Genomic DNA, 27,957 nt, shown 5'->3' with positions numbered 1-27,957 from the left:
GAACTCAGCTCGACGAACTGAGCAAATGTCTGTATGTGTGTGTGTGTGTATGTGTGTATGTGTGTATGTGTGTGTGTGTATGTGCGTTACAAAAAAAAGTCACGCACGTTTCTCAGCCGTCTGTCAACCGATTTGAGTTCTCTTGGAAGCAAATGAAAGCTACTACATCCTAGTAGAACGCTATTGAATTTTTTTTCGATTGGACGTTTGGTTACCGAGATATCTCTCGAAGAGTACTTATGAGTCATACTTCTAAACTTTTTAAGATTTTTGACCAAGTGTATCATAATAAATATTTCGACCGTTTGTCAATCGATTTGGGTTCTCTTGGCACCAAATGAAAGCTACAGCATCCTAGTAGATCGCCCAGTAATTTTATTTCGATTGGACATTTGGTTACAGAGATATCTTTCGAAGAGTACTTCGAATTTATACAACTAAACCTTTTGAGATTTTTGACCAAAAGTATCATAATAAATATCTTAGCCGTCTGTCAACCGATTTCGGTTATCCTGGCACCAAATAAAAGCTACAACATTCTAGTAGAACCCTATACATTTTCATTAGGATTTTACATTTGGTTACCGAGATATCTTTCAAAGAGTACTTGGGAGTAATACAGGTTAACTTTTTGAGATTTTTGACCAAGGGTACCATAATAAATATCTCAGCCGTCTGTCAACCGATTTGGGTTCTCTAAGCACCAAATGAAAGCTACAATATGCTTGTATAAGGCCCTGAAATTTTATTTCGATTCGACATTTGATTACTGAGATATCTTACGTAGAGTATTTCAATAAATTATTTTTTTTATTATATTCACTTGTTATCTTGCATTTGTTTTTGACCAGTCTATGGGAAATTATTTTTCAATAAATAATGCTGATCTCATACAAAGTGTATTCTAGCAGGTTATTGTTTTCAACAAAATTATAATTAACAAATTACAAATACACAGGAATTTTATGAAAACTAACAATATGTTAAATGAAAGCTTTAAATTTATATATTGTGGGAAAAATGCAAGAACTGTACAGCCAAAATAACTAGTTAATGCCAAAACTGATTAACTTAGTAGATGTATCATTTTTGTCCTTTCAACACCATAACCATGAATACCAAGTACTTCGGAGTTAATTTATTCGACTGATTAAGAGATATTAGACAAAGTGCATCTTGCTGATTTTTTTTATCCATTTGTTAATCGATTCAAGATTATTTGGCAGTTAACAAAAGATACAATATTCCAGAATATGAAAGCTATTTTTTTAACATTCCATATAAGATTCTTGGAGGTATCTGGCATTACTGGTAAGTCCATGGTCTATGCTATTTTGGGAACCATTTCACTAGATGTCAAATCCACAATATTTTCTAGAACTTTTGGCCAATCGCACAAAATAAATTTGCTTAATACGCATAATACAACAATATTTTTAATAAGTGTAAGAAGGGTTCTGTTCACCATAGGTGGATTAAATCGGGTTTTTAAATTTGCATTCACGGTATGGGCCGGACGTGATCATATCAAAACAGAGGAAAATAGATTAAAATACGCAATCTACCGGAAACCTACCTCGACAGACAGGTACATTACTTCGGATTCACACCACTTTGGTGCGCAACAGCAAGCAGCGTTTCATTCCATGGCACACCGTTTGTATAACATCCCTATGGAAAGAGAGGATTTTGTGGAGGAAAGAAATAAAATTCACCGGGCTGGGGAGCTGAATGGCTACGAAAAAGAATTCGTGGATAAAATCCTCCGTAAACACGAGAGGAAAAAACACAGAAAGAATGCCACAACACTGAAGCCGGAAAAGAAAGAAGTAAAAAGAATTAGTCTCCCGTTCTACCCAAAAATCACCAACCCCGTTCAGGAAACCCTTAAACACCATGGATTTCAGGTTGTGTACAAAAGTAACAACACGTTGAAAGACCTGTTATGCAACTTGAAAGACAAGGTCCCAGCGGAGGAAAAATCTGGGATCTACCAAATACCGTGTCAGAGCTGCCCTGCGGTGTACATTGGACAAACTCGGAGGAAGTTCAAAATTCGCCTCCGTGAGCATAAACACGCAGTCGAAAATGAACGAACCACCCAAGCAACACACATGTTATATAAGAGTTACGACAGCGCAAGTTTTGGTTGTATAGAAGTTTATTTTACGTAATTCTAACCTTGTGTTGAAATAACGTAAAATAAACTTCTATACAACCAAAACTTGCGCTGTCGTAACTAACATAGAACATGTGTGTTGCTTGGGCAATGAATCCAGTGTAGCAGTACACACCACACATTTGGACCATGCTGTGGATTGGGAGAACGCTAAGTTGGTGAAGAACGTTAGAAAAGCTGCAGAACTAAACGCCTGGGAATCTATGTACATCGCCACAGCTGATCGCCCTCTCATGAACGAAGACGATCCTCCAATACAATCCCCCCTCTTCAACTTGACTAAGCTGAGAATTCAGTGAAACAACAACAACTTCGACGAGTACTGTGCGCAGTACGATTGTATTAGTGCTCCATGTAATCAGTCGGACATCGTCCTGTCGATGGGCAACGTCGAGCCCGAAACCGGTCGACTTAAAAGGTAAATTTAAATCCTTTTAATTTGTTGTAAGAACTATAAGTGTTGTGTCCTGTCTCGCGTCGCATCTTATGTGTATTGTCGAGGTTCTTACGTTAGCACAAACCTCAAGAAATTGAAGTGGATGTCTGTTCTCTGTGTCTTAAGGTGAAACCTCAAGAAATCCCATTTCTATTTTGCATACAAACTTTAGAGGCACAAATCTGACGAACTAAGCATCGAATCAAGCCGCACTTGTTAAGCCTGGCTTTGCTCACTTGCAAAAGGAGGCAGCTTTTCTAAATCGAGAGCGTTTGTTTACGAATTTTCAAGATCGGTGCTCTTGAAAACGTGAGTAGGGGACCAAGACGGCCATTGTGGCAGCCATGTTTGTATTCTCTGAAGTTTCTCCTTAATGGCTAGTTTCCACCTGGTACGTACTGTGCAAAAAGATAGGACAAGTAATGGTCAAGTAATGATTCCGCTTCAAAATTACTTGTGCAGTTCGCAGATGGCAAGTAAGGAAAAAAGTGTAACACTCGTAACGCCTCCCGTGCGAATTAAATGGAGCTGTCACTTTTCCTTGCGGAAAAATAGTCCGCGCTATTATTCCGTAAGGAAAAGTGACGTTTCTCCCCATACTGGATCAGTTGTCAAAATTACTTGCGGAAAAAGGTGGAATTTTACTTGAGCGCTCTACTTGGCAACAAGAAACTAAGCTTAACGGAGAAGATTAGTGTGGCCGGCAATGGAAGTTCTCATGTCTTTCAGTTCGCAATCTACGAATCACTCCGTTACCACGCAACGCAAATGCGTGTGAGACAAACAAAATCTAAATCCATCATGACAGGGCTGTTGCAGAAGGGTCAATTTAGAAACCGCAAAATCCGCGCCAGTACAGAAACATATGGTTTTGATTAACGAGCCTGGATAAAACAAAGAGGAGAAACATCAAAATTGAAACAGTCGATTTGCTGTCATCCCCATAGTTCCAATCGAGCAGGAGACCTGTCAAAACGACACGGATTCGCCACTTTGGTATGCTCGAGACACTTTAGTTTTGATGAATCAAACTCATATAAAGTCAGAATTTTACAGAGAAAATAAACTATTCGTAACATTTGTTGCAATACAAAGTCAGTATTTTTTTTGATAAATTTAGAACTTTAGATAACAACTCAAAACAGAGTTTAAAAAATGTTGAAGGCAGGTTAAAGTTTTTTCATTTCAATTAAAAAGTTCTTGATTAATAGTTCTTTATTGCTTATCAATCAGGGTGTCTACTAATTTACGAGAATAGAATTTGCTGTTCCCTGCAACAGTTTCGAAAAAGGAGCATTCTTGACGAAACTTTTGAAATAATTTATAGTCAACATAATGGTGGTTCGGGAAAATTGCATGAACATTTTCAGAAACTGTTTGAAAAACTCATGGATTATTTTTAGCAGATAATTTTTGTGAAGATACAAATGGAATAATATTAGTGCAATTTATTTATTAAATGACCAATATTATGCCTCTCAAGAAAAATCAGAATATGGCAATTATCTACCTCTGGCTTCTGATATAAGCGCGACAGTCACTAATCATAACAGCGTCACCAGATTAAAAAGTATTTTATTCCATTACATTGACCAATCCAAATTCCTGTGTGGTAGTGGTTTGTGTTCAGATTTCCCGTGTTAATCTATCTGTAAGAACTTTGTAAACATCTTTTGTTCTCACGTACCGTGATTTCGGGTGAAATTGATCACTTTTCGTAGTGTTTGGCGGAAAATTTTTGAATATACTTATCGATATGGTTAAATTTAATGCTTTAAAACAAGTACGACCATGGTTTTCATCAGTCAAAGAGGTTGAAAATTCTACTGCAAATCATTTTATTACAAAAAATATTATTTGAAATAAAAAATAAAAAAAAAAACTTTCGGGGTGAAATTGATCCAAGAATTGATCAGTCTGTGAAATGTTGTTGTAAGTGCTGAAAATAGTTTTTCCACCTGAATTAACCACCCCGGAATGCGAAAAGTTATGCAAAACTTTTACAAGTTTACTAAATTTTTAATTATTTAAGTTTGAAGTTTAATAAATCTCATACTAAACATTTTATAACTTCTGAAAAGTACAATTTTATGCATAAATTTTAATATTTACCTAGATATTTAAAGAACTTTTGATGACGAAATCGCGTTTAGCGAATATTTGGCAGCTAGAAACAAAAATTCAAATATTCATTACATGTGCGATGCAGCTACGGTAACAAAAGTTTGAAAGTGTCTTAGAAGTTCGCTTAATATGCAGTTTCGGAAAATATTGAATTTTATGCAGAAATATGTGTCTAATTGGCTGTAAAACATGTCAACTCATCATTCAATAGCTCTTGAGCCAAATAATGGATGTTTTTTACAAATTGTTTTAAGTTTTAAACGTTATTTTCAACAAATAAAAATGGTCCTCACGTCGATCAATTTCACCCCACTGATCAATTTCACCCGAAATCATGGTATATGGATAGGCTTGCAGTAGGTTTCGTGATACTTTTTTTGGACAACTCAATGGGTTTTGACAGCAAGAACACTCATTCCACAGAGCCACTCTTGCCGTTCATCACAAATACAGTCAGATTTTTTTTTACGCGGTTTTTTTACGCGGTTTTCATTTACGAGGTTTTTTACGCGGATTTTTGAATTAACGCGGTTTATTTTTACGCGGATTTTTGAATTAACGCGGTTTATTTTTACGCGGTTTTCATTTACGTGGATTTTTAATTTTTAACCTGGAATTTTTACAATCATTATTATAGAGTTTTTCTACATATTTCTGTAGTTTTTGTGCTTAACAGCATTAAAAAGGTAGAATATGATGCAGAGTAATTTTCTGGACATCCAAGGACATCCAAACTGTTCTTGAGTTTAGACCTTAAAGTCTACGTCTGTAACGGTAACTTCTTGCATTATACAAAGCAACGACTTGTAATCTATTATGCCCAGTAAGTCTTTAAAAGTTCAATAGACAGTTTCAGATCAATCGGGATATCCTAGGTCATCCAAACTGATCTTAAGTTTAGATCCCATATTCTACGGGTGCAGCGGTAACTTCTTGCATTATACAAAGCAACGATTTGTAATCTATTAAGCCCAGTAAGTATTTTGAAAGTTCATTAGATAGTTTCAGATCAGTCGGGATATCCTAGGTCATCCAAACTATTCTGGAGTTTAGATCTTAAAGTCTACAGGTGCAGCGGTAGCTTCTTGCATGATACAAATCAACGATTTGTAATCTATTATGCTCAGTAAGTTTTTAAAAGTTCAATAGACAGTTTCAAATCAGTCGGGATATCCTAGGTCATCCAAACTATTCTGGAGTTTAGATCCTAAAGCCTACGGGTGTACCGGTAACTTAATTCATAATACAAAGCTACGACTTGTAACCTTTCATGTCTTACTGAACATCTCAAAGTTTAATAGACAGCATCAGATCTGTTGAGATGTCTAAAGACATCAAACCGTTCTTGAGATTACATGAACTTTTTTCATTGTACAAATCTACGATTTGTAATCTATTATGTCTAGAGATTATTATTATATCTATTATTGTATCTATCTATCAGATAATTATGTCTATTATGTCCATTTCTGGCTGTTCAATTGGCTGATTTGAAATATTTTAAAACTATTTTGGAATAATTATGTCTAATTATGTATAGTTACTATTTTTAGCTTGAGAAACTACTATCATAGCCATAGACTTTAAAAACTGTGCTCCAGAACACTTAGGATTACCTGGAATATCCCAAAATTTTCTAAGAATGCTTTGTGACCTTTAACTATCAACCCACGAGCAATCTCGCTGTTGTATTTTGTACAACACGTTGAAATAATCTCGCTTTTCGTGTTCAGCATTAGCGTGGTGCTGACGGTGGTAGGCAACCGCGCGAGTTACTGAAGGTTAAGTGAACATGATTTACTGCCTGTAGTTTGACACTTATGCGACAACTGTGAGATGGAGTCTTAACAACGAACCGGTTTAAACCAGTGTTGCAAAACTTCATCTCATTCATTTGAACATTAACCTACAATTCTTTTTAAACATTTTTTTTTTCTACATATTCATGTTCAAAACCATTTCATTCAATCAGAGCACCTATCAAATGAGAAGCGAATCCTTGTCAATTGAATACATTGTCAATTTTTATCGAATGTTGAGCCACTGTTGGACCAACATCGACCAAGTATTGGGTCCATGTTGGGTTTGGTGGCCAAAATAAAAATAGGTGAATGATAGATTGATGTCGGGTTTCACGTCATCAATGATGGTTAAAGCTTTAAACCTTTAAACAATAGCTTGGCAGTTTGTGTAACTTGTAGAAATTTTGAGTGACTGGCAAAAATCTTAAAATGTTGTCTTAAAATAATTCGTTGAGTTCATTTTTTAATATAAAATCAAGAAGGAAATTATTGAGTTAAAAGTGGTTTTCATTTACGCGGATTTTTAAATTAACGCGGTTTTCATTTACGCGGATTTTTGAATTAACGCGGTGTTTTTTTACGCGGATTTTTGAATTAACGCGGTTTTTTTACGCTGATTTTTGAATTAACGCGGTTTATTTTTACGCGGTTTTTTTACGCGGTATGTATCCCCCGCGTAAAAAAAACCTGACTGTATATAAAAATAAATATTAATATTTGCTTGTTTAAAAAGAGAGTTATTCTGAGTATTGCAAGTCACCCCGCACTACGACTTACATAAAAAATGACGCTATTTGACTATTTTTAAATGAAAAATCATATAAGTTTATAACTATCACTCCATGTTGTAGAGGACCCGGCCATTAAAACTATTGCACAGAGTTTGAAATATAAAATTACCTCTAATCCATATTTTTTGTTAGTGGAAGTTAAAAAGTGTTGCAAGTCACCCCATTTGACGGTACATTGAAAATTATGTCTATTCATAACGTTAAATCAAAAGTGATGAAAAGTCAAATGGGACTGTTATGCGAGTGGGGGAATTGAATATAATTAATAAGTAATGTAGTTATATTTGGAAGGTAATAAATTAAACGGTTTAAAGTAAATCATTATGTGTATTTCATATAGCACGTCAATCGTATAGTGTAGTCATAATTGATAAAACATAAATCGTCATCACCTACTAAACGTTGTCTTCGTCCACCGAATGAATGTTTTGTACTCTTTCACGCGCAGGGCTTTGTGCCGGACTTTGTGCAGGGCTCCGAACTTTTGGAGTAGCCGCCGGGCTTTGTCCTAGTGGCACAACAAGGGGACCCACCGGTTTCCGCGGTCGTGGAACACTTCTAGTGTGGCTACGGTATCCTTGATGACTGGGGCCGTTTGGTTTAAGCCGTGGCCGACCGGGACCCCGTTTGACTTGCGGTAACTGTTGTATAACTGGTGCATCAGATGTAGATGGTATATCTGAGAAAAAAAAACAAGATGCTTCTGTTATGAATTGATTAATTCAGTTTTTTTTATGTTTCTTTATTTATTTATTTATTTATTAATTCATCTTCAGCTATACTGCCCCCCTCGCATAACAGTCCCATTTGCAAAAAGTAGGAATTGATAAAACGGCATTTGAAGTTTGAAAACTTTTTTCCATATAAAACTTTGAAAAATCGCCAAAATTTGAAAAATATTTCGATCATCTCGAAACTTTAACAGATTGCTTTGCACATGAATATACAACTGTAAAAAATATTACAATCACTACAAAGTTGTTCAGTTTTGTGTAACGTAACACCAAAATCCATGATGGGACTGTTATGCGAGTACTTTTGATATGGGACGCTCATAACTTGGTATTTTTTCACACATTGACATAAAAATTCGTAATTTTTATTGTTGTTTAACGTTAACTCAAAAGTGATGAAAAATCAAATGGGACTGTTATGCGAGTGGGGGCAGTAGACGCACAGATTATTTGGTTACTTAAATAATTTGCCTAACCCTAGTTTTTAAAGTCGTTCTAGTTAAATTAAAATCAAACCACGGTACACTGTTTAACAAGCAAAAACATCTCTCAAACGGGTGATGCTGACCATCACCATACGCTGTGGAATGCCGAGCAACCCAGAACATTGACGGTGACGTAACCGACGAGTCGGAGCATAGAAATTGAATTGATGCAGGAGATCTGGACAGTCTAAACAATCACATAAAATATCGAATGCGAACATCATCTGTAGGAGCTTACGTCTTTCACGAAGAGTTTAAGTTATATCAGCTGACATCGTTGTTCGTATTGTGGTAGTCTCCGCGGGTCATTCCATGGAAGCCTTCTTAGCGCAAACCTCAAAAAACTGCGTTGAACTCTTTCTAAACGTTGTATCAGAGTTTCATGATATGGTGCCCGCCCATACGGGCACAGCATATTCGAGTACACTACGCACAAAACAACTAAACAAGGTTTTGAGAGCGTACGCGTCATCAAAATCGGCGGCATTACTTTGCTTATTATTTTGCATTTCCCGGCGTTCAACAGCATACCGTTAGATACACACCAGCTGTCAACGGTATCAATGTCCTGCTGCGGAGCAATGCAGTCGACGACGGAATATGTGAAATAGCATTTAATTATATAACCCTCTACTTCCCATGGTTGCTCTAGAGCACCATCGATTTTCAACGAACTCGAGACAAATAGAATCAGATTAACATGATACAATAGTTTTAAGAATATGATTGTAATCACATAAGGTAAACCCAATTGCCAACTACTTGTTTCAATAGTGGAACTATTGATAAACAATAACTAAATAACAAAACTATTGAATTACAACTTAAAACTTTTTCGTTGATTTCGAAAAATTTGGTCAATATAAAACAACTTTTGTTCAAGCACTTTTTCGGAAACGCTTTCTTGGTACATATAGAAATAGTCGGTTTAAACTCTATTTTATACAAAATACCGATCGTGAACCGAACTCTTCTTACTGTTACAAAAAGTTTTAATGTATTTTGAATTTTCAACATAATAAGATTATAGAATAATGAAATTATTAATAGTTTCACCTACGGTCTTGTTGGACTATTTGCATATATGTCAACTTTAAAATCTATCAGGATTAAATGTGGGAGGGTTCATTTCTACTTGTGTGGTACCACATTCAAGCTTACGACCCTTCAATTCTTCACAATGTATGTTTTCACATCCATGCTTTGAATTGATTATTATCATCAAGAATAATGTGGGTACACTTTTTGTCTGCTTCCGTTTTTTATATTCCATATCTTCGCATCTCCTATCTGTTGCTTGCTAATGCCGCTATGTCTGACTGGTTGATGTTTTTTTTCTTATCTTTCTACTATTATAGTTGGATAAACTTGCGGTATGAAGTAGCAGACAATTTTCCTATTTCTACATGCAAATTCAAATGCCATGCCTCTATGTTAGTGGTTCGTTGGTTCCATTCAGTGGTTGAATCGTTTCGATATGAATTAAGCCGCGCAGTCAATGCGAAAATCTGACGATCCAATCGAAAAATGAAGAGCTTCTGTTATCACTAGGTATTGGCGATAAGATCATTTTTCCGGCAAGCTTTCTGAAGGCTATTACTTTCACTGGAGGATTTGCATTCCAAGAGCAATCATTGATCAACCTTTTTCCTAACTGTATTCCTGATTTTGACGACCAATTAAAAACGATATGTCTTACGAATTGACCCCTTGTTGTCTTTGTAAAGCAAAAAAATAAAAATACAAAGCTACTGTGGAAAGCTACTTGATGCATGCCCCTACGAATGAGCAGGGCAAAGTAATGTTAGTTGAGAATTGAGAAAATAACTCCCAAGTCGTTAGTCGCTTTATAGTTGGATGAGTTCGGCTCGTAAATTGCTTCTCCTCGTTTTACGACAATCTTTTTAATATCCCACAAATTACAAGTACTTTATGAATGTTTATCCGACGGCTTCGGATGAGATGTGCTTTTAAGACATCTTCTTCATGGTCGCCCAAAATGACCTTTTCTCGAATGAGAGATGGAATTACCGAAATCATCCTCTCAACTGAAATGGTTAGTAGCATTGCCTATTCCCGAATTCTCACGCGTGATTCATCATAATTTGGACCAAATGTGTGAGAAAAATATATTTACTGTTTGAAAAGAAGAATTGAGACATATATTGTTGTATGGAGTGGCGACATGCCACAATACTTGTCACAGACATTTTAATGCGGTCTCGAGTGTAGAATGTCTTAGAAAAAGAGTCTCAGGTTAATTTCCTACCTCTCCATTAACTAAATTACCGAAGTTCTTCGCCTTCTAGCTTTGAAGTATGTGCTTACATAGGTATCAATGTTGTTATAGGGGCCGTTTATAAACCACGCTTACCTTGATGGAGGGTCCGACCATGCTTTATCCCAAACAAATTTTCAAAAAAAAAAATGTATAAATAAAAGATTACGAGAGGGAAGCAGAGTCTGAGATGGTCGAAATTTGGTCATGTCAATTATAGATTTCGATTCTTGTCCAATATGTTGAACATCGGGTAGCTATCAATTTCAACTGAATATCTAGCACGCTAGTATCAGTTTACCTATTTTTCATAGCCAAACACACATTTCAGTAAACATTACGAAAATTTAGGTACCGTGATGGTCCCATATTCTGCGCATCTAAGACTTTTCAAGTTCAATCAGCTATGAAAAATTCTATATCGAACCGATTTGTCTGAATTTTTGACCACGAATACTTATAAGCTTTGTGAATAAGGGAAAAATATAATTCTGATTTTTGTAAAATGATGGAAATTCTAGGGTGTGTCTGTTAAGGTGGTTCAAAAAATTATTTTTGCTTCACACCGCGTATTCGATTCATAACCGGATTCAATGCCTTCTCCCAAATTTTGAGCTGAATTGATTGAACAGTGAGAGTGTACAAGCCCTTCAAAGTTTGTATGGCAATTGCTATGGGAAAATGACGTTTTTCATTCAATTCACCGTAGTATTTCCCAATGTGCTCCACACCGCTTGTTCGATTCGTAACCAGATTCTAAGCCTTCTCCCAAAAATTGAGCTGATTTGGTTGAAAATTGAGAGTGTACAAGCCCTTCAAAGTTTGTATGGGAATTACTATGAGAAAACGACGTACAGGGGATGGCCAAAATGTTTGGGATAGGCAACTTTTTTTTCTCTGACAAAAAAGTTCAACATGCTATAACTATTCATAGAGTGCATCAAAAAATCTCAAATTTTGACTGTTTGTCAACCTATCATATGTGCATCATTGGTACAAATTTGGGCTCGATTGGTTAATATTTCGCAAAGTTAGAACCGTTCGGGTAAAACACTATTTTTTTGACAACTCATTTTTGAGCTGTCATATCTCGGAAACCAGTGAACCGAATTGAATGAAATTTTGAACGTACACTAACACTATGTAAATGCTTCACAAACTATTAAAACAAAGGTACTTTTTAAACGTTGAAAAAAATTATCATGGATGGACACTTTTTGGATTTTTCTCGAAAAAATTTAATTTTTTTACATCAATGTAAATAAATTTTAGTGTTGATATCCAAAGATTTTCCACTTCTGTTCTCAAGTTGTCTCTAATCAGATATATTAGAGCCTATTTAGATTGAAGGAAGAACACATTTAGTAATTTTTGTGTGGTATTGTAAATTTGACTTATTTTCCTCTATATGGGTAAAAATTTCAACCCGGTATAACTTAATTGACCGTGAGAAAATATTACATTTTATAACGTCGTATTAAGTAGTATCAATATATTGATGATAAACGTTAAAAAATTCATTCAATTCGGTTCACTGGTTTCCGAAATATGACAGCTCAAAAATGAGTTGTCTAAATAATAGTGTTTTACCCGAACGGTTTTAACTTCGCAGAAAATTGATCAATCGAGCCCAAATTTGTACCAATGGTGCACATATAATAGGTTGACAAACAGTCAAAATTTGAGATTTTTTGATGCACTCTATGAAAAGTTACTGCATGTTGAATTTTTTGTGGGCGAAAAAAAGTTGCCTATCCCAAACATTTTGGCCATCCCCTGTATTTCAATCAATTGACCGTAGCATTTCCCCAAGTGCTCTAGAGTGTTAGTTGACCCTTGGTGCTCTTAGACTACTCTATCAGCTACAACTTTGCCGTAGACTACATACAAATCATACGGCTCATTAATTAGTTATCGATTTTTATCCAAGTGGTAAAACTTAAACCACAGACAAACAGGCGTAACACTCTGATATTTTGCATCGTACACCGATTTAACGGTCTATATTTAAATATTTTATAGTTGGCCAACTGAGCACCCGTGGCGCTCGCATCGTTTTTGCTTGAGTTTGACGTTTGCCCACTACCGCCACACAGTGGTGGAAAGCATCTTGCGCTTGACGTGTTTTTTGGTTCGCATCAAACACAATCTTTGCTCACGCGCTCGCGAACCCCAAAAGAGAGAACGGTTCACGATTTCCCGGAACGACGAACCAACACAAAACAAATGTCGAACGAGCAGAATCGCAGTTGGTTCGCCAGAAGGATCACAATGTAGAACACTTGGTTTGTTGCCATTTTTTGTGCACTTCAAGGTAATTACAGTAGACGTTCGATAAGTGCAACATGTTTACGTTTCAGTTACCGAATGGAATTCGCTAACTGCAACGACTGACAGCCGTCAAACAGTTGTCAAATGCTGTTGGACGCAGCCAAAATGCACTTAAAAACATCGCAATGCAGCTGTAGTGCATTCGAAAAACATCGCAACTCTGTTGACGTTTTGTTTCTGACAGATACCGGTGCGATAACTGCAAAATTGTTGCACTTAGCGGACTTGCAGTTAAAAAGCATTGCAGCTAAACCGTTTGCACCGAGCGAACGTCTACTGTAGTTGGATGTTTTTCGATTATTCTTCCTTCTGCATTAAGAAAAAGTTGGAGGGGTTGTATACTAGACACGACCGCAAGTCTGACGTTGAATAACGTCCATTTATGCATTAGTTTCGATTATTGAATGCTTTATTAACATTGATAAAGACTGTGATGCGATATTTCGGTTTGGTTTAGTTTGATTGTAGACGGCAATTGATAGTGGAGTTTATTATTTATCATTATTTTCGATCCGATTCATTCCTTATGAACTTTGCCGTTCAACTTGAATAGGTCGTAAATTTGCTGGGATTCCTATACAGATACGACCTATTCAAATCGAACATCAGAACTATTTAAACCTGTGTACTAGCCCAGCATTTGGTTTTCTTGGTTCACCTTTTATGGGCAGCCCAGGTACTGGTAGTCGTAACTAGTTTCTCTTTCATTAAACTATGTCGTTGCTCTCGAAATACAGTGAGTCAATTTGCAGAATAATTTCAGCGGGCCAACTGTAGTTTGCTAGACCTTTGAATTTCTTTGCATGCTAACAGGTAATTATTTTGCGAAGAAAACTGATGCAGATTTCAAATCCTCTCGCACAATTTCTCTGCTTTTGCAGGTTTATATATAGAAATTTAGAATGGACGCGACAAGACTTGTTCCGGGTAGTAGTTGGTTTTAAAATGTTTCCATAAACGAATTTTTCAAAGCCATTTAAAAATCTTTACCTACACACTAAACGCTTTCAGCAATATTTTGCTGAATTTCGCCGAGCTGAAGGGTCCAGCAAAACTTTTTGCTGAACTTACAGCAAAATTTGCTGAATTTCAGCAAAACGTTACTGGTGATCAGCAGAGTTTACTGAACAAATCAGCCAAATTCTGCTGAATTTCAGCAAAACTTTTGCTAAAGCCTTCAGCTCGGCAAAATTCAGCAAAATTTTGCTGAAACCTTCAATCGATTTTTGGTGTGTATAACAGAATTGTCTTGGTAATCGATCATTTTATAAGAATTCAAACAGATGCAATTCAAAAATGCAAAAATGGGCATAGAAATGTTTAATTTTTGCGGACACAACACACATTGAAATTTGGCTGGGAAATATCAAGGATGCTACAACAATCTAATATATTTCCACTATTCCGCTTGCAAAGTTTATGCTACGGTTTTAAAACTTGGTCGGTTTTGACATATTTGTGACCCGACGCGTCGTCTAAGAAAATTATTCGATTCACTCTTGTGAGGAACATTTTTGAAGCCCTTAGAAAGGCTGTTTAATTTTATTTGTTGTACAATAATCGTTCAATTGTTGCATGAGGTGAAAATCGGTACCTATGCCAACCAAATCCAGAACGGCATCGGTGGCATTGACTCCGATTGGGGTTTTGCGATGGCGATGCTGCGCAAACTCGGGGCAAAAGAAAGCCCTCGTTGTTGCCGCGCACCAGTTTGAACTGGCTGATTGCTCCACTGGCGCCGCGTACAACGATACGAAGGAGAGCGTAACAGCCGACAACCACCGCGCTCGGCTTGCCAAAGCATACTGATAGAAAACGCAAACGGAGAAACTGGCTAGCTCTCTTTCTATGTGATCCCCTCGAGGGGTCAATAAAGAATGATGGAAGATGAGAAGAAGCAGTTTGCTTTTATACGGCACAATAGCCTGGCTTCTCCTCTCGAACTTGATTAGGGCCTGTCCATAAACTACGTAGACTCTTAGGGGGGGAGGGGGGGTTCAGGCCAAAGTCTACGCTCCATACAAGTTTCGAAAATTTTGTATGGACAAAAGTCTACGAGGGGGGAGGGGGGGGGGGTCTGAGATTGCCCAAAAAAAGTCTACGTAGTTTATGGACAGCGCCTTAGTTAAATGTGAGGGGAGTAAAATTCAACGATGCCATACAAATTTATCTGCAATAATTTATTATAGCGGAGTATTAAAATATACTAAAATGATTATTATTAGCCATTTCCAAATCAGTATGTAGGCTTAGGATTAATCAATATCATAATGTTTAGTAAAGATTGACAGTATATACATAGTACATGTATTTTCGACCAAAATTTTTAAAGATTACAGATATTTGAAATTCTAAAATTCTTATTGAAATTTGGCAACGCTGGTTAACATTTTCGGCACGGTAAAGGCTGGGTATGCTGCGCAATTCAGATCCCATTGTGATCCACTAGCCTCTGCCCAGCAACTCCTATCCCTACCTCCACGCGGTACCGGCCGGAAACTATGAGCAACCTTAGGGAAGATCGGGTAACCAACCCCGGTGGGACCTTTGGTCGTAGGCTGACAGGGAAGGGGGGTTTGCTTCGGTAAACCTGAGCGTCTGTTCTCCAGGAGGAGCGGCTCACAACAGCGTCTGATCCCCATGTTAGGGGCGGCTGATCTACGTCCGAGTGCCAGGGAAGGACTCTAAGCTCAACTGTGCACTATGGTCCTCCGGAAAGTAGGGGGTTGGTGTCAGGCCCTACGAGCCAGCCGTAAAAAACCATTGTAACGGAAAATCAGCAACAGAACAATACGAACCGAGACCAACGGCAACGACCCCAGCGAACAAAAAGGACTTGCGATTGGAAACTCGGTACGTGGAACTGCCGATCTCTCAACTTCATTGGGAGCACCCGCATACTCGCCGATCTACTGAAGGACCGCGGGTTCGGCATCGTAGCGCTGCAGGAGGTGTGTTGGACAGGATCCATGGTGCGAACGTTTAGAGGTAATCATACCATCTACCAGAGCTGCGGCAACACACGCGAGCTGGGAACAGCTTTCATCGTGATGGGTGATATGCAGAGGCACGTGATCGGTTGGTGGCCGATCGACGAAAGAATGTGCAGGTTGAGGATCAAGGGCCGATTCTTCAACTTCAGCATAATAAACGTGCACAGCCCACACTCCGGAAGTACTGATGATGACAAGGACGCATTTTACGCGCAGCTCGAACGCGAGTACGATCGCTGCCCAAGCCACGACGTCAAGATCATCATAGGAGATTTGAACGCTCAGGTAGGCCAGGAGGAGGAATTCAGACCGACGATTGGTAAGTTCAGCGCCCACCAGCAGACGAACGAAAACGGCCTACGACTCATTGATTTCGCCGCCTCCAAAAATATGGCCATACGTAGCACTTTTTTCCAACACAGCCTCCCTTATCGTTACACCTGGAGATCACCACAGCAGACGGAATCTCAAATCGACCACGTTCTGATTGACGGACGGCACTTCTCCGACATTATCGACGTCAGGACCTATCGTGGCGCCAACATCGACTCCGACCACTATCTGGTGATGGTCAGACTGCGCCCAAAACTCTCCGTCATCAACAATGTACGGTACCGGCGACCGCCACGGTACAACCTAGAGCGACTGAAGCAACCGGATGTCGCCTCAGCATACGCGCAGAATCTCGAAGCCGCGTTGCCAGACGAGGGCGAGCTCGATGAGGCCCCTCTAGAGGACTGCTGGAGTACAGTGAAAGCAGCCATCAACGACGCAGCCGAGAGCACCATCGGGTACGTGGAACGGAATCGACGTAACGAATGGTTCGACGAAGAGTGCAGAACGGTTTTGGAGGAGAAGAACGCAGCGAGGGCGGTAATGCTGCAGCAAGGGACTCGCCAGAACGTGGAACGTTACAAACAGAAGCGGAAACAGCAGACCCGCCTCTTTCGGGAGGAAAAGCGCCGCCTGGAAGAAGCGGAGTGAGAAGAAATGTAACTGCTGTGCCGTTCCCAAGAAACTCGGAAGTTCTATCAGAAGCTCAACGCATCCCGCAACGGCTTCGTGCCGCGAGCCGAAATATGCAGGGATAAAGACGGAGGCCTCTTGACGGACGGACGTGAGGTGATCGAAAGGTGGAAGCAGCACTTCGATCAGCACCTGAACGGCGTGGAGAACGTAGGCACGGGAGCCCACGGCAACGGAAGGAACGACGACGCCAGTGCAGCGGAGGACGGAAATGAACCAACTCCCACGCTGAGGGAAGTTAAGGATGCCATTCACCAGCTCAAAACCAACAAAGCAGCTGGTAAGGATGGTATCGCAGCTGAACTCATCAAGATGGGCCCAGAAAAGTTGGCCACCTGTCTGCATCGGCTGATAGTCAGGATCTGGGAAACCGAACAGCTACCGGAGGAGTGGAAGGAAGGGGTAATCTGCCCCATTCACAAGAAAGGCGACCATTTGGAATGTGAGAACTTCAGGGCGATCACTATTTTGAATGCTGCCTACAAAGTGCTATCCCAGATCATCTTCCGTCGTCTGTCACCTAAAACAAATGAGTTCGTGGGAAGTTATCAAGCCGGCTTCATCGACGGCCGGTCGACAACGGACCAGATCTTTACCGTACGGCAAATCCTCCAGAAATGTCGTGAATACCAGGTCCCAACGCACCACCTGTTCATCGACTTCAAAGCGGCATACGATAGTATCGACCGCGCAGAGCTATGGAGAATCATGGACGAAAACGGCTTTCCTGGGAAGCTGACTAGACTGATTAAAGCAACGATGGACGGTGTGCAAAACTGCGTAAGGGTTTCGGGTGAACTATCCAGTTCATTCGTATCTCGCCAGGGACTGCGACAAGGTGACGGACTCTCATGTCTACTCTTCAACATCGCGCTGGAAGGTGTGATGCGACGAGCCGGGCTCAACAGCCGGGGAACGATTTTCACAAAATCCGGTCAATTTGTGTGCTTTGCGGACGACATGGACATTATCGCTAGAACATTTGGAACGGTGGAAGAACTGTACACCCGCCTGAAACGCGAAGCAGCAAAGGTCGGACTGGTGGTGAATGCCTCAAAAACAAAGTACATGCTGGTAGGCGGAACCGAAAACGACCGGATCCGTCTGGGTAGTAATGTTACGATAGACGGGGATACTTTCGAGGTGGTGGAGGAATTCGTCTACCTCGGATCCTTACTGACGGCTGACAACAACGTGAGCCGAGAAATTCGGAGGCGCATCATCAGCGGAAGTCGGGCCTACTACGGGCTCCAGAAGAAACTGCGGTCGAAAAAGATTCACCCACGCAACAAATGCACCATGTACAAAACGCTGATAAGACCGGTGATCCTCTACGGGCACGAGACATGGACCATGCTCGAGGAGGACCTGCAAACACTAGGAGTTTTCGAGCGACGCGTGCTAAGAACGATCTTCGGCGGTGTGCAGGAGAACGGTGTGTGGCGGAGAAGAATGAACCACGAGCTCGCTGCACTTTACGGCGAACCCAGCATCCAGAAGGTGGCTAAAGCCGGAAGGATACGGTGGGCAGGGCATGTTGCAAGAATGCCGGACAACAACCCTGCAAAGCTGGTGTTTGCAACGGATCCGGTTGGCACAAGAAGGCGTGGAGCGCAGAGAGCACGATGGGCGGACCAAGTGGAGCGTGACTTGGCGAGCATTGGGCGCGACCGAGGATGGAGAGCGGCAGCCACAAACCGAGTATTGTGGCGTACTATTGTTGATTATGTCTTGCCTTAATGATGTTGAACAAATAAATGTATGTAATGTATGTATGGTTAACATTTTCATTTTCAAGCAAACCTGTCATTTTCAAAGTTGAAGAAATTTTAAGCAGATTTATTATGCGCGCATAAATTTATACTTTTGTCACCGTATCTTGAATTTAGAAAAGATTCGACATCAAGCGGTTAAAATATTCCCAGTTGTTGCCATGCCCATTCGCTACCGCACTGGAAAAATGCTAATGGCCCGTTTACATATGTGATAATAATGCGTGACAATATTCTGTCGGACAATTTAATCCACGCTAGTATCGTTTACATTGCCGCTAAATCATCATCATCATCATCATCATCATCATCATCATAAATTGTCCGACTGTGTTGGTACCAAACTATCGTAATAGTGGTAATCACGTTCAAATGTATGCGTGCCTTTTTTGTAGATGTAGTTGTGAAACTGTGAGGAAAATATTTGCACTCTTGCCCCGGACGTTAGTTTTATCATTATTTACCCGTTTTACCCAATTCGATTGGGTAATATTTGCATATGCAATCTGAATAGCCTTTCAATCGGCGTGCACTTTTGTGTGAGGAAAAATTTGCGCTAGTGTTCGTGTGCTGAAATGTCACTTATCTCTATGTAAACACTTCCCTATCTGCCAATAAAATTGGCGTGATGGCATAATTAGCTGACAATTCGTCTAGCAGACCGTTTACATGATGCTATTTGTGTCGGACAATCTAATATCCTCATTATTGTCCACTAGTTTTAACAATGAATTCAGAAGCTTCTGATTTTGTCATGCTAATTTTATTGTCTGCTAAAAAGTGTTTACATTGCGCTAAATTGACGCCAATACTGCTCGAAAATGAACTGTCGCGTAGAATTAGCAAATATGTAAACGGGCCATAATAAGCCACCGCCTCTGCATCTAGGTTGCTGGCGGTGCTTGTACCGCGTTCGGCGGTGCTCTCAAAGTAGGTTTCAAGATGTTTGCACTTGCGTTTCTAGTGGAATTCGAATCAACTCTTACGTGGGATTTAAAATTGTAGCCCTAATAAGGGCTGTTTAATTTTGATTTCACAAAACCAAACCGCGTTGCTGCCGTGTCGTCGGCGCCCATCCGCTTCTGAACCGGGGAAATGATAAATTATTCCACCACCGCCGCTGCTGCTCGGTTGTCGTCGGTGCGTCCGTCCGTCTACCGCGGTCGACAGCGTGAAAATGTGCTGTGAGAATGCTGAGCGAAAATGCAAACCGAGCTGTGCTCCTCCGTCTCTGATCCGGTGAACGACTCCGCTCGAGCTGCCGCGCGCGAAGACGCACCGCACCGACCACTGCGCTCGGCTTGCTAAACACGCAAAAACGGCTACGCTCAAAAATGTGTTTGACCTGCACATTTTTAGTAAACATCCATGCCGCACATGACTGTGTTGGAAACACACATTTTTTTAAAATTGCTCGTACGCTCACATGAGCATGTATTTTGCAATAATTTCGACATGGCAGCTCACTGGGTTTATAAACCACCTTCAAATACCGAAAAATATTGATATTTTGCAAAAATGTGAGCGTACGAGCAATTTAAAAAAATGTGTGTTTCCAACACAGTCCCTGTGCGGCATGGGCGATACTCAAAAATGAGCGTTTTTATTTTAGAGAGAAGTGCACTAAATGAAAACGCAAACGGAGCAAACTTCACAGCTCTCTGCCGATGCGTTCCCCTCGAGGTGTTGATGAAGAATGAAGGAAGAGGGGAAGAAGAAATAGAAGAAATAATCGATATTTCCGTATGATAATGGTTTCGGGACGGAAAACTTAAATTTAATTTTCGCCGCTCGTTAAAAATTCTAACACCTTGTAAACAAGCTCGCTGAACTGTCAGACAAAGTGAGGTTAGATCTAGTGCTTGCAGTACCCTATACCACAGACAAACAGACGTAACACCTTGAACGATTTTTATGGAAATCCATCGCCCAATTCACACTACCTTCATCTGGTGGAAAAGTTGCACGAATCACTGTGTTGTGCCATATCGTCAACAGAAGGCGCTAGTGTGAAACGTCAAACGCATAGAAAAACGATGCGCGCGCCTCTGGTTGTGAAAGTCACGACTATGAAAATTTAAAATGATCGTTAAAAGCGTGGTCGATGGAAATTTCGCAAGTGTTACGTCTGTTTGTCTGTGCCTATACTGCCAGGCGCTCGACGGAAAAGTCCAAAACTGCGCTCGAACGTGATTGGCTGGATAAAACATGGGTTCACTTTTCCTAAATTTTCAATAGTTCGCTGTTGAAAATCAATAGTTGTTGTTAATTGACATAATTGCTGGACATATTTGCGTCTGATCGGTGCTAAAATTTTTAAAATTCATTCATAAATGACTGAGTTATTAGCGTTCAAAAGCTGACCACTTTTCGTGACGCGACCGATTTTTGGTATTTCTGAAGTTACACCCCTATATGTTGCCGAAGGACGTTATTCAACATCAAACATTGTTGGAGAACAATTTTGATTATCAGTAATAGCACAATAATAACAAATTCTGCATTCAAAACTACATCATTCAAAATTTACGTTGCTCATAGCATTCTTTCTCTCCTTTCTGACATAAGATTCGAACAGTGACAGAACCTTCTTGTCAGCTTATTATTTTATAATCACTTTGATAAGTATACCTTTCATGCCCAGTTTTTGGTCAGTTTGGCACGAATATAGAAAGGGAGATCGAAGTAGGCTTCGCCGCGAACGGACGCGTTTCAGTTTCGATTGTCAATTTTTTTTCACGTTCCCGTTTGGTGTTGTTTAACCCGGGAGCGGTCGCGTCGTGTACTGAGTACACGCACCATGAAAAATGCACGCATGTGATACACAGCGTGAGCGCGGCGTCGCTGCAGGTAGTCAAAGACGCGACTGCTCGAGGGTTAAGTATATTTTCAACTGTCGCTACGCCATCCGGAAAGTGAACGCGTGTGGTTACGGAGTCTGCTGGATATGAACTCCACAAAAAGATATCAGAATCTGGAAGAAAGTGCATCCTTTTGTCTGATGGCGTACCTTGCAAGCAAAGAAGTGTTTTTTGAAAAGTTTCTTCCGCGATTCCTCTAGCGATCTGTGCGGCACTATGCCACCCAAATGAAAAGTGGATCCTTGTGAAGTCCCACGCGGAAGTGCCGTGTTTTCATTAGGATGCGTACTTTTTCTCCAACAATGCCAATCGTGTGTTTGATACGTCGGTGCTCTACCTACCGCACCCGGTAAAGAGAAAAAAGTGACAGATCCGCATGGATTAGAAAGAAAGACGTCACAAATGGATCCAGTTGTCAACAACAAGCCACCAGACGGACGTCAGAAATATTTATCTTTTCCCAATCAACGGGTTCACGGATGAACAAACTAAATTTGGTGAGAACGTTCCATGCTTCTATTTATTTATTATTTTCATATTATATATTATATAATATAATATATATATTTATAAAACCATATAAATAATCAAATCTCGGGGCGTTTGGTACGGTATGTCCCCTGTAGATTCGAGAAGTGATCCGATTTTAAAGTAAGGAAAGGAAATCGAATCATTCCAAAGAATCATCTTCGCGGTTAACGCTACGCAGTAGGCCTGGCCGCTTTGACGCTTGTGTCATATCTTCGGTATGCTGCAAGCATCAATATTGACAAGAAAAATAATCGGGCGTAATCTAACCCGATTATTTTCCAGGATGCTTTCTTGTACTGGCTGCGTATGCGTTAGATTAGATTAGATTAGATTAGTTTGGTACTAATATAGAAAGTGCAGTAGAGTGTTAGCCATTTTATAAAACGTTTTGGATTAGTTGGTACAATTCCAGGACGAACTACCGATAAAGAAATCTTTAAACATTTAAAATGTAATTAACTAAGCCATCAAGAAGAAGAACTGCTTTGATAATTTTTTGAGATTTTATTTTTATTGCTTTCATTGCTTTGAGGCCACACAGATTCACTAGGGTAAATGTGTCAATCATTGAGGTAATAGTGTAAATTTATTTAAAAAATGATCATACCACCTAATAAATGGTTTGTCGGCAGTTTTCATCTTAATTTGTTTGATAAAATTATCTTTTCTCTCTGTTCACAATATTAAATCGCTTGCGCTAAATTGTTATCAATAACTTTTTAATTACAAAAATTGTTATTGAATATTTTATAATTTCGCTATTATTAAGTTGTTATTGAAACCAACAAAACGTGTTATTTAACTGATCTTCCAGGAACATTTTTTTGTTATGATTTTTTGTTATTTTGCCGCTTATGACAGACAAGTTTATAACATATAACTCTAACAATAACTCTTTCCGTTACTCAGTTATTTTGCCAAATAACATATTTTATTATTCTGTTGCTATTCCCTTCTGCTCGGGAAGGAAAAGTGTTCTATCCAATAAGATCGAAAAAGCTAATAGGAAGAACACGCCGCGATATGGGCATACCCCTATGAACGGAGTGCGAATTCCGAAAACGCTACTGATCGATAGAACTTGTGATGAAAACAGAACAATACATAGGCAGTCGGGTGCCTGAAACTTTTGCCAGTCTTGGTAAGGTGGTATGAACTACCAACCAAGCCGGTTTGTTTAAAAGCACAGGTCGTACGGCAGAAGGTTCACGCATTCGATGTATTCGTTCAATACATGGCCTACTTGCTTAATTTCACCCTCTATAAAATTTTCACACTTGTTCGCTACCTAGCGAATACTATCATATCTATCATTTCATTATCCACTTTGATCTCTACTCCCTTCCTCCTCTTCTTGGCGTAACGTCCTCACTGGGACAAAGCCTGCTTCTCAGCTTAGTGTTCTATGAGCACTGCCACAGTTATTAACTGAGAGCTTCCTCTGCCAATGACCATTTTGCATGTGTATATCGTGTGGCAGGCACGAAGATACTCTATGCCCAAGGAAGTCAAGGAAATTTCCTTTACGAAAAGATCCTGGACCGACCGGGAATCGAACCCGTCAGCCTCAGCATGGTCATGCTGAATACCCGTGCGTTTACCGCCTCGGCTATATGGGCCCTCTCTACTCCCTTATACTATGAGTAGAAAAAAAACCGATATAGCCATAGAATCATAAAGTCTCCGTAAACGGCAGTACTTCCGATCGAAAACCTGTCCCATTTGGAGTCCCTTAAGGGTATGTCCTGAGCCCTACACTATTAGCGTGGTTCAAAAAATTGGTTTTTGCTCCACACCCCTTATTCGATTCGTAACCAGATTCTAAGCCTTCTCCCAAAAATTGAGCTGATTTGGTCGAAAATTGAGAGTGCACAAGCCCTTCAAAGTTTGTATGGGAATTACTATGGGAAAAGGGCGTTTTTCATTCAATTGACCGTAGCATTTCTCCAAGTGCCCTAGAGTGTTAGTAGACCCTTGGTAGTCCTAGGCTACTCTATCAGCTACAACTTTGCCGAATACCGCATTACAATTGGACGCCTCAGTAATTAGTTATTGATTTTTGTCCAGAATGAAAATCTTTGATCATGATGGTTACATTATTCGATGGGCATCACTGCAATTTGCCTTGAAACATAGTAGCCATGATTTTTGTGTGCTATCTTTGGCGCCATGTGTGGCAATGTTGCCTGCTGGGAAGCTGAACGATCACTGTTAAAATTTCTCCAGTTGGATAAAAATCGATAATTAATTAATGAGACGTTTGATTTGGATGTGGTCTTCGACAAAATTGTAGGTGATAGAGTAGCGTAGGAGTACCAAGAATTAACTTACACTCTAGGGCATCTGGGGAAATGTTACGGTCAATTGAATGAAAAACCTCCTTTTCCCATAGTAATTCCCATACAAACTTTGGAGGGCTTGTGCACTCTCAATTTTCAACCAAATCAGCTCAATTTTTGGGAGAAGGCTTAGCATCTGGTTACGAATCAAATAAGCGGTGTGGAGCAAAAACGATTTTTTGAACCACGCTACTACACTATACAACATTTTCTCTGCCGACATAGTTAAAATCAACGGAGTCGAGTACCATTTTTTCGTCGACGACACTCTCTCATCACGACGCAGCAGTTGTTGTCGACACTCTCCAGGAAGCGCAGAACTCCATCCAAGAGTACCAGAGAAAATGGAAGGTTAAAGTCAATCCTGCCAAATCACAAGCTATTTTCCCGACGTCGAAGCCCTCGACATTTACCTCAAAGCCAAGTCTCCTGCGGTGGTGTGGATATCCCGTGGTCTCAAAATGTTGGCTATCTCGGCGTAACGCAGGACCCCAAGCTAAAATTTGGCTGCCATGTGGCCAATTGCCTCCAGAAATGTGACAAACTCACTAAAATGCTATATTCGCTGGTCAAAAGGCGATCTCGACTGGATCGCAACTTGAAAGTCCTTCTGTACAAAACCGTTTTTCGGCCGACGGTTGCGTATGGATTTCCTGTCTGGTACGATTGTGCACAATCGCACTGGAATAAAATTCAAGTTAAACAAAATCGTTTGCTGAAAATGATGCTGGACCTGAGTCCTTTCCATCCGACTGAAGAAGTGCATCGGCTTGCTGGAGTTGAGAAAATCGACAACTGGTTCCGGAGACTTATTCCTAAATTTCTGCAGAGCTGCGCCTCATCTGCTAATCCTCTTACAAAAGAGCTGGCCATTTAAGACATGTAATATTAGAATTAAGCTTTTCTTTTCTATCAATTTTTCCCAAGCTAATTTAAAGGTTTGTTTTTCAAATTTTTCCCTTTTTGTCGAATTTTTGTTAGTTGTTGATTAGTTGTCTTTGAATAAGTATTTGTTCTATGTCATTGTTGTAAGGAGTTCCATATCTCAATTGTTGAATGTAAATCACTAATTATATTTGTTAAGATAGAAATAAATGTTAAAAAAAAAAAAATTAAAAGAGTAGCGTTTTTTTTTTCATTTAAAAAAAGCGTTTTTTTTATGCCGCACAGAGGTTCTAGAATTTATGGAAACCAAAAATTTCGGATTTCCTTAGGATTCCTCTTCCTATGTAAAAAGTTTCCGGATTCCCTTTTCCTAAAAAGTAGGTCGGTATAAGCATTTTAACGCAAACAACAAAGAAGGGATTTATAGAAATTGGCTGAAGATAGGAAATTCGATACACTATTATACGTGGGCAACTACTGATGATTATCGCAAGAGCTACCATAAATTTCAATATTGCAAAATAGCAAAACGAACAATGTCATACCACCTTTTCAAAAATTATTCCAGACATAACATCGAGGGTGGGCTGTTCCCTTTTTATGCATTAATCCGGGTGCCAATGATATCCAACTTATTAGATCGGAAGACACTTACCATTACTGTTCGATGCCGCACCGGTTGATTCTGTTCGTCCGGCGCTACCCGTACCGCCTCCACGCCGCGACCCACGTGGTCTTCCGCGCTTGGTTCCACGTGGATGATGGCGTTTTCGCTGCTTGCCCAGACCATCGTAAGTTGAAAATAAAACTGCAATTAAACGAAACGAGAAAAGACCATCAACGTGATTTGGAATTGGTGGACCATAACCAAAAAAAAATGATTGCTCGTGTGCTGGAAATATGTATTAATTAAATTTATAATTAGTATCGAGAAATGAGGGTGCAATCAAAACTCCTTATGCAATAAAGAGCAAGCTATTGCCGGCTATAGCCGATTTCCATCAATTTTAAAGACGAATGTGGACATCTATTTGGGCAACATCTTACGAAACAGTAGCAATATCTGGGCTCATTGTGATATGATGGCTATACCAATAATACAAATAATATTACGAAACTGTCATCGTGATGTCTTAACAATAGTATAAGTATTAAATGGGACAAAAAGCTAACGTCAATGAATTAGAATTGGATTGAGTTGTTTGATACAAATCTACTAGAAATTGTGTCCCCAAGACGATGCATATAATTGAAACAACTGATTGCTATCTGAGCGGTTTCCCGTAATTAAACTCACTACCATCGTGATCAGATGAGAGTCGTTTTACCGATTGCAGATATAGATATCTTAATTTGCAGATTTGTGCTACCACTTTTTACCAGTTAAGCTGCTGGCATAAATTTAATGCCATGTTTTCCGCTTAGAAACTGTTTGTTTTTATGTTTGGAAGGAAACATATATAAACAAGCAATATAATCTTTTGCATGTCGATGGAGCTGGTTTCCATGTGGAAAACTGCGATGGTGCATCAGAATAGAAAGCTTTATGCTTAATCGATCGTTGTAGACGGGCCTCGTCTACATTTGATGTTATTAGGGTAAATGTTCCAATAGTGGTGCTATTAGTAGCTCCTTGCAGTAAAATAATTGAATAAAATTGATAAAACCACAAAATAAAAAGTTTTAAAACGTTAATCGGTAGTTTTTCACTTAAATTTGCTAGTAAAAATGTAAAAACCATTATTTATTTAAGTTTTTTTTAATAAATCATTTTTACCAACTTTAGGTACACTGCTCCTATTGTGGTGGTAAAATTTAACATTGGTTCTTATAGTGGCGCATCCCATTGAATTCTTATGGGACCCACCACTATAGGTGCAAAGGAGCAAAAAAGGAAAATAATTGTTTTAAATAGGTTTTTCGACTAATCCTGAACACAAAGCTGAATTAATGTCATTAATTAGGTATGATGCATCTATTAAACATGTAATTTGCAAGCTTATTGGTCGAAATAGTACTAAATTGCCACTACCTCCACTATTGGTACTACCTCCACTAAGGGAGCTTTTACCCTACTCAAGAAAAATGCAGCCTAAACATGCATGTCATTCTGCAGTTTTTTATATAGATGTCGCGACGATTTCGGGAGACTTGTATGTTGAATGTAGGAACACATAATCAATCATTGTAATCGACTTGACAAAAATATTGATCAAAGACGTCCCAGTTGGTTCGACAGAAAGTGTTAGGATGTGACGGATACATTTGCCTGAAGCACGGTGGTGCCTTGTGCACAACAAAATAGAGCCGGATACAAAATGGACAAGATCCTATTACTGTGGCGCATGCGGAAAATTTACGAAAGAGTCAGTAGCATTACAGAGTCAGGA

General features: G+C 39.6%; 1 protein-coding gene across 1 annotated transcript in view; it reads right to left on the bottom strand.

Annotated features, from left to right (window-relative positions):
• Window positions 1-7,639: 7,639 nt before the first annotated feature.
• The window catches only part of LOC109406256 (chromatin-remodeling ATPase INO80), a 142,582-nt gene continuing 122,264 nt past the window's right edge, over window positions 7,640-27,957 (bottom strand). The window contains exons 13-14 of the mRNA XM_019679318.3: window positions 26,223-26,375; window positions 7,640-8,011 (exon numbers count right to left, since the gene is read on the bottom strand). Of these exons, the coding sequence (XP_019534863.3) occupies window positions 7,728-8,011; window positions 26,223-26,375 (437 nt within the window). The 3' untranslated portion in view covers window positions 7,640-7,727. The remainder of the gene's footprint in view (window positions 8,012-26,222; window positions 26,376-27,957) is intronic.

This window comes from Aedes albopictus, chromosome 3 (assembly GCF_035046485.1).
Source record: "Aedes albopictus strain Foshan chromosome 3, AalbF5, whole genome shotgun sequence".
NCBI classification, from domain to species: Eukaryota; Metazoa; Arthropoda; class Insecta; order Diptera; family Culicidae; genus Aedes; species Aedes albopictus.
The sequence above is the reverse complement of the archived record's forward strand: the minus strand, read 5'-3'. Positions and strand labels throughout refer to the sequence as shown.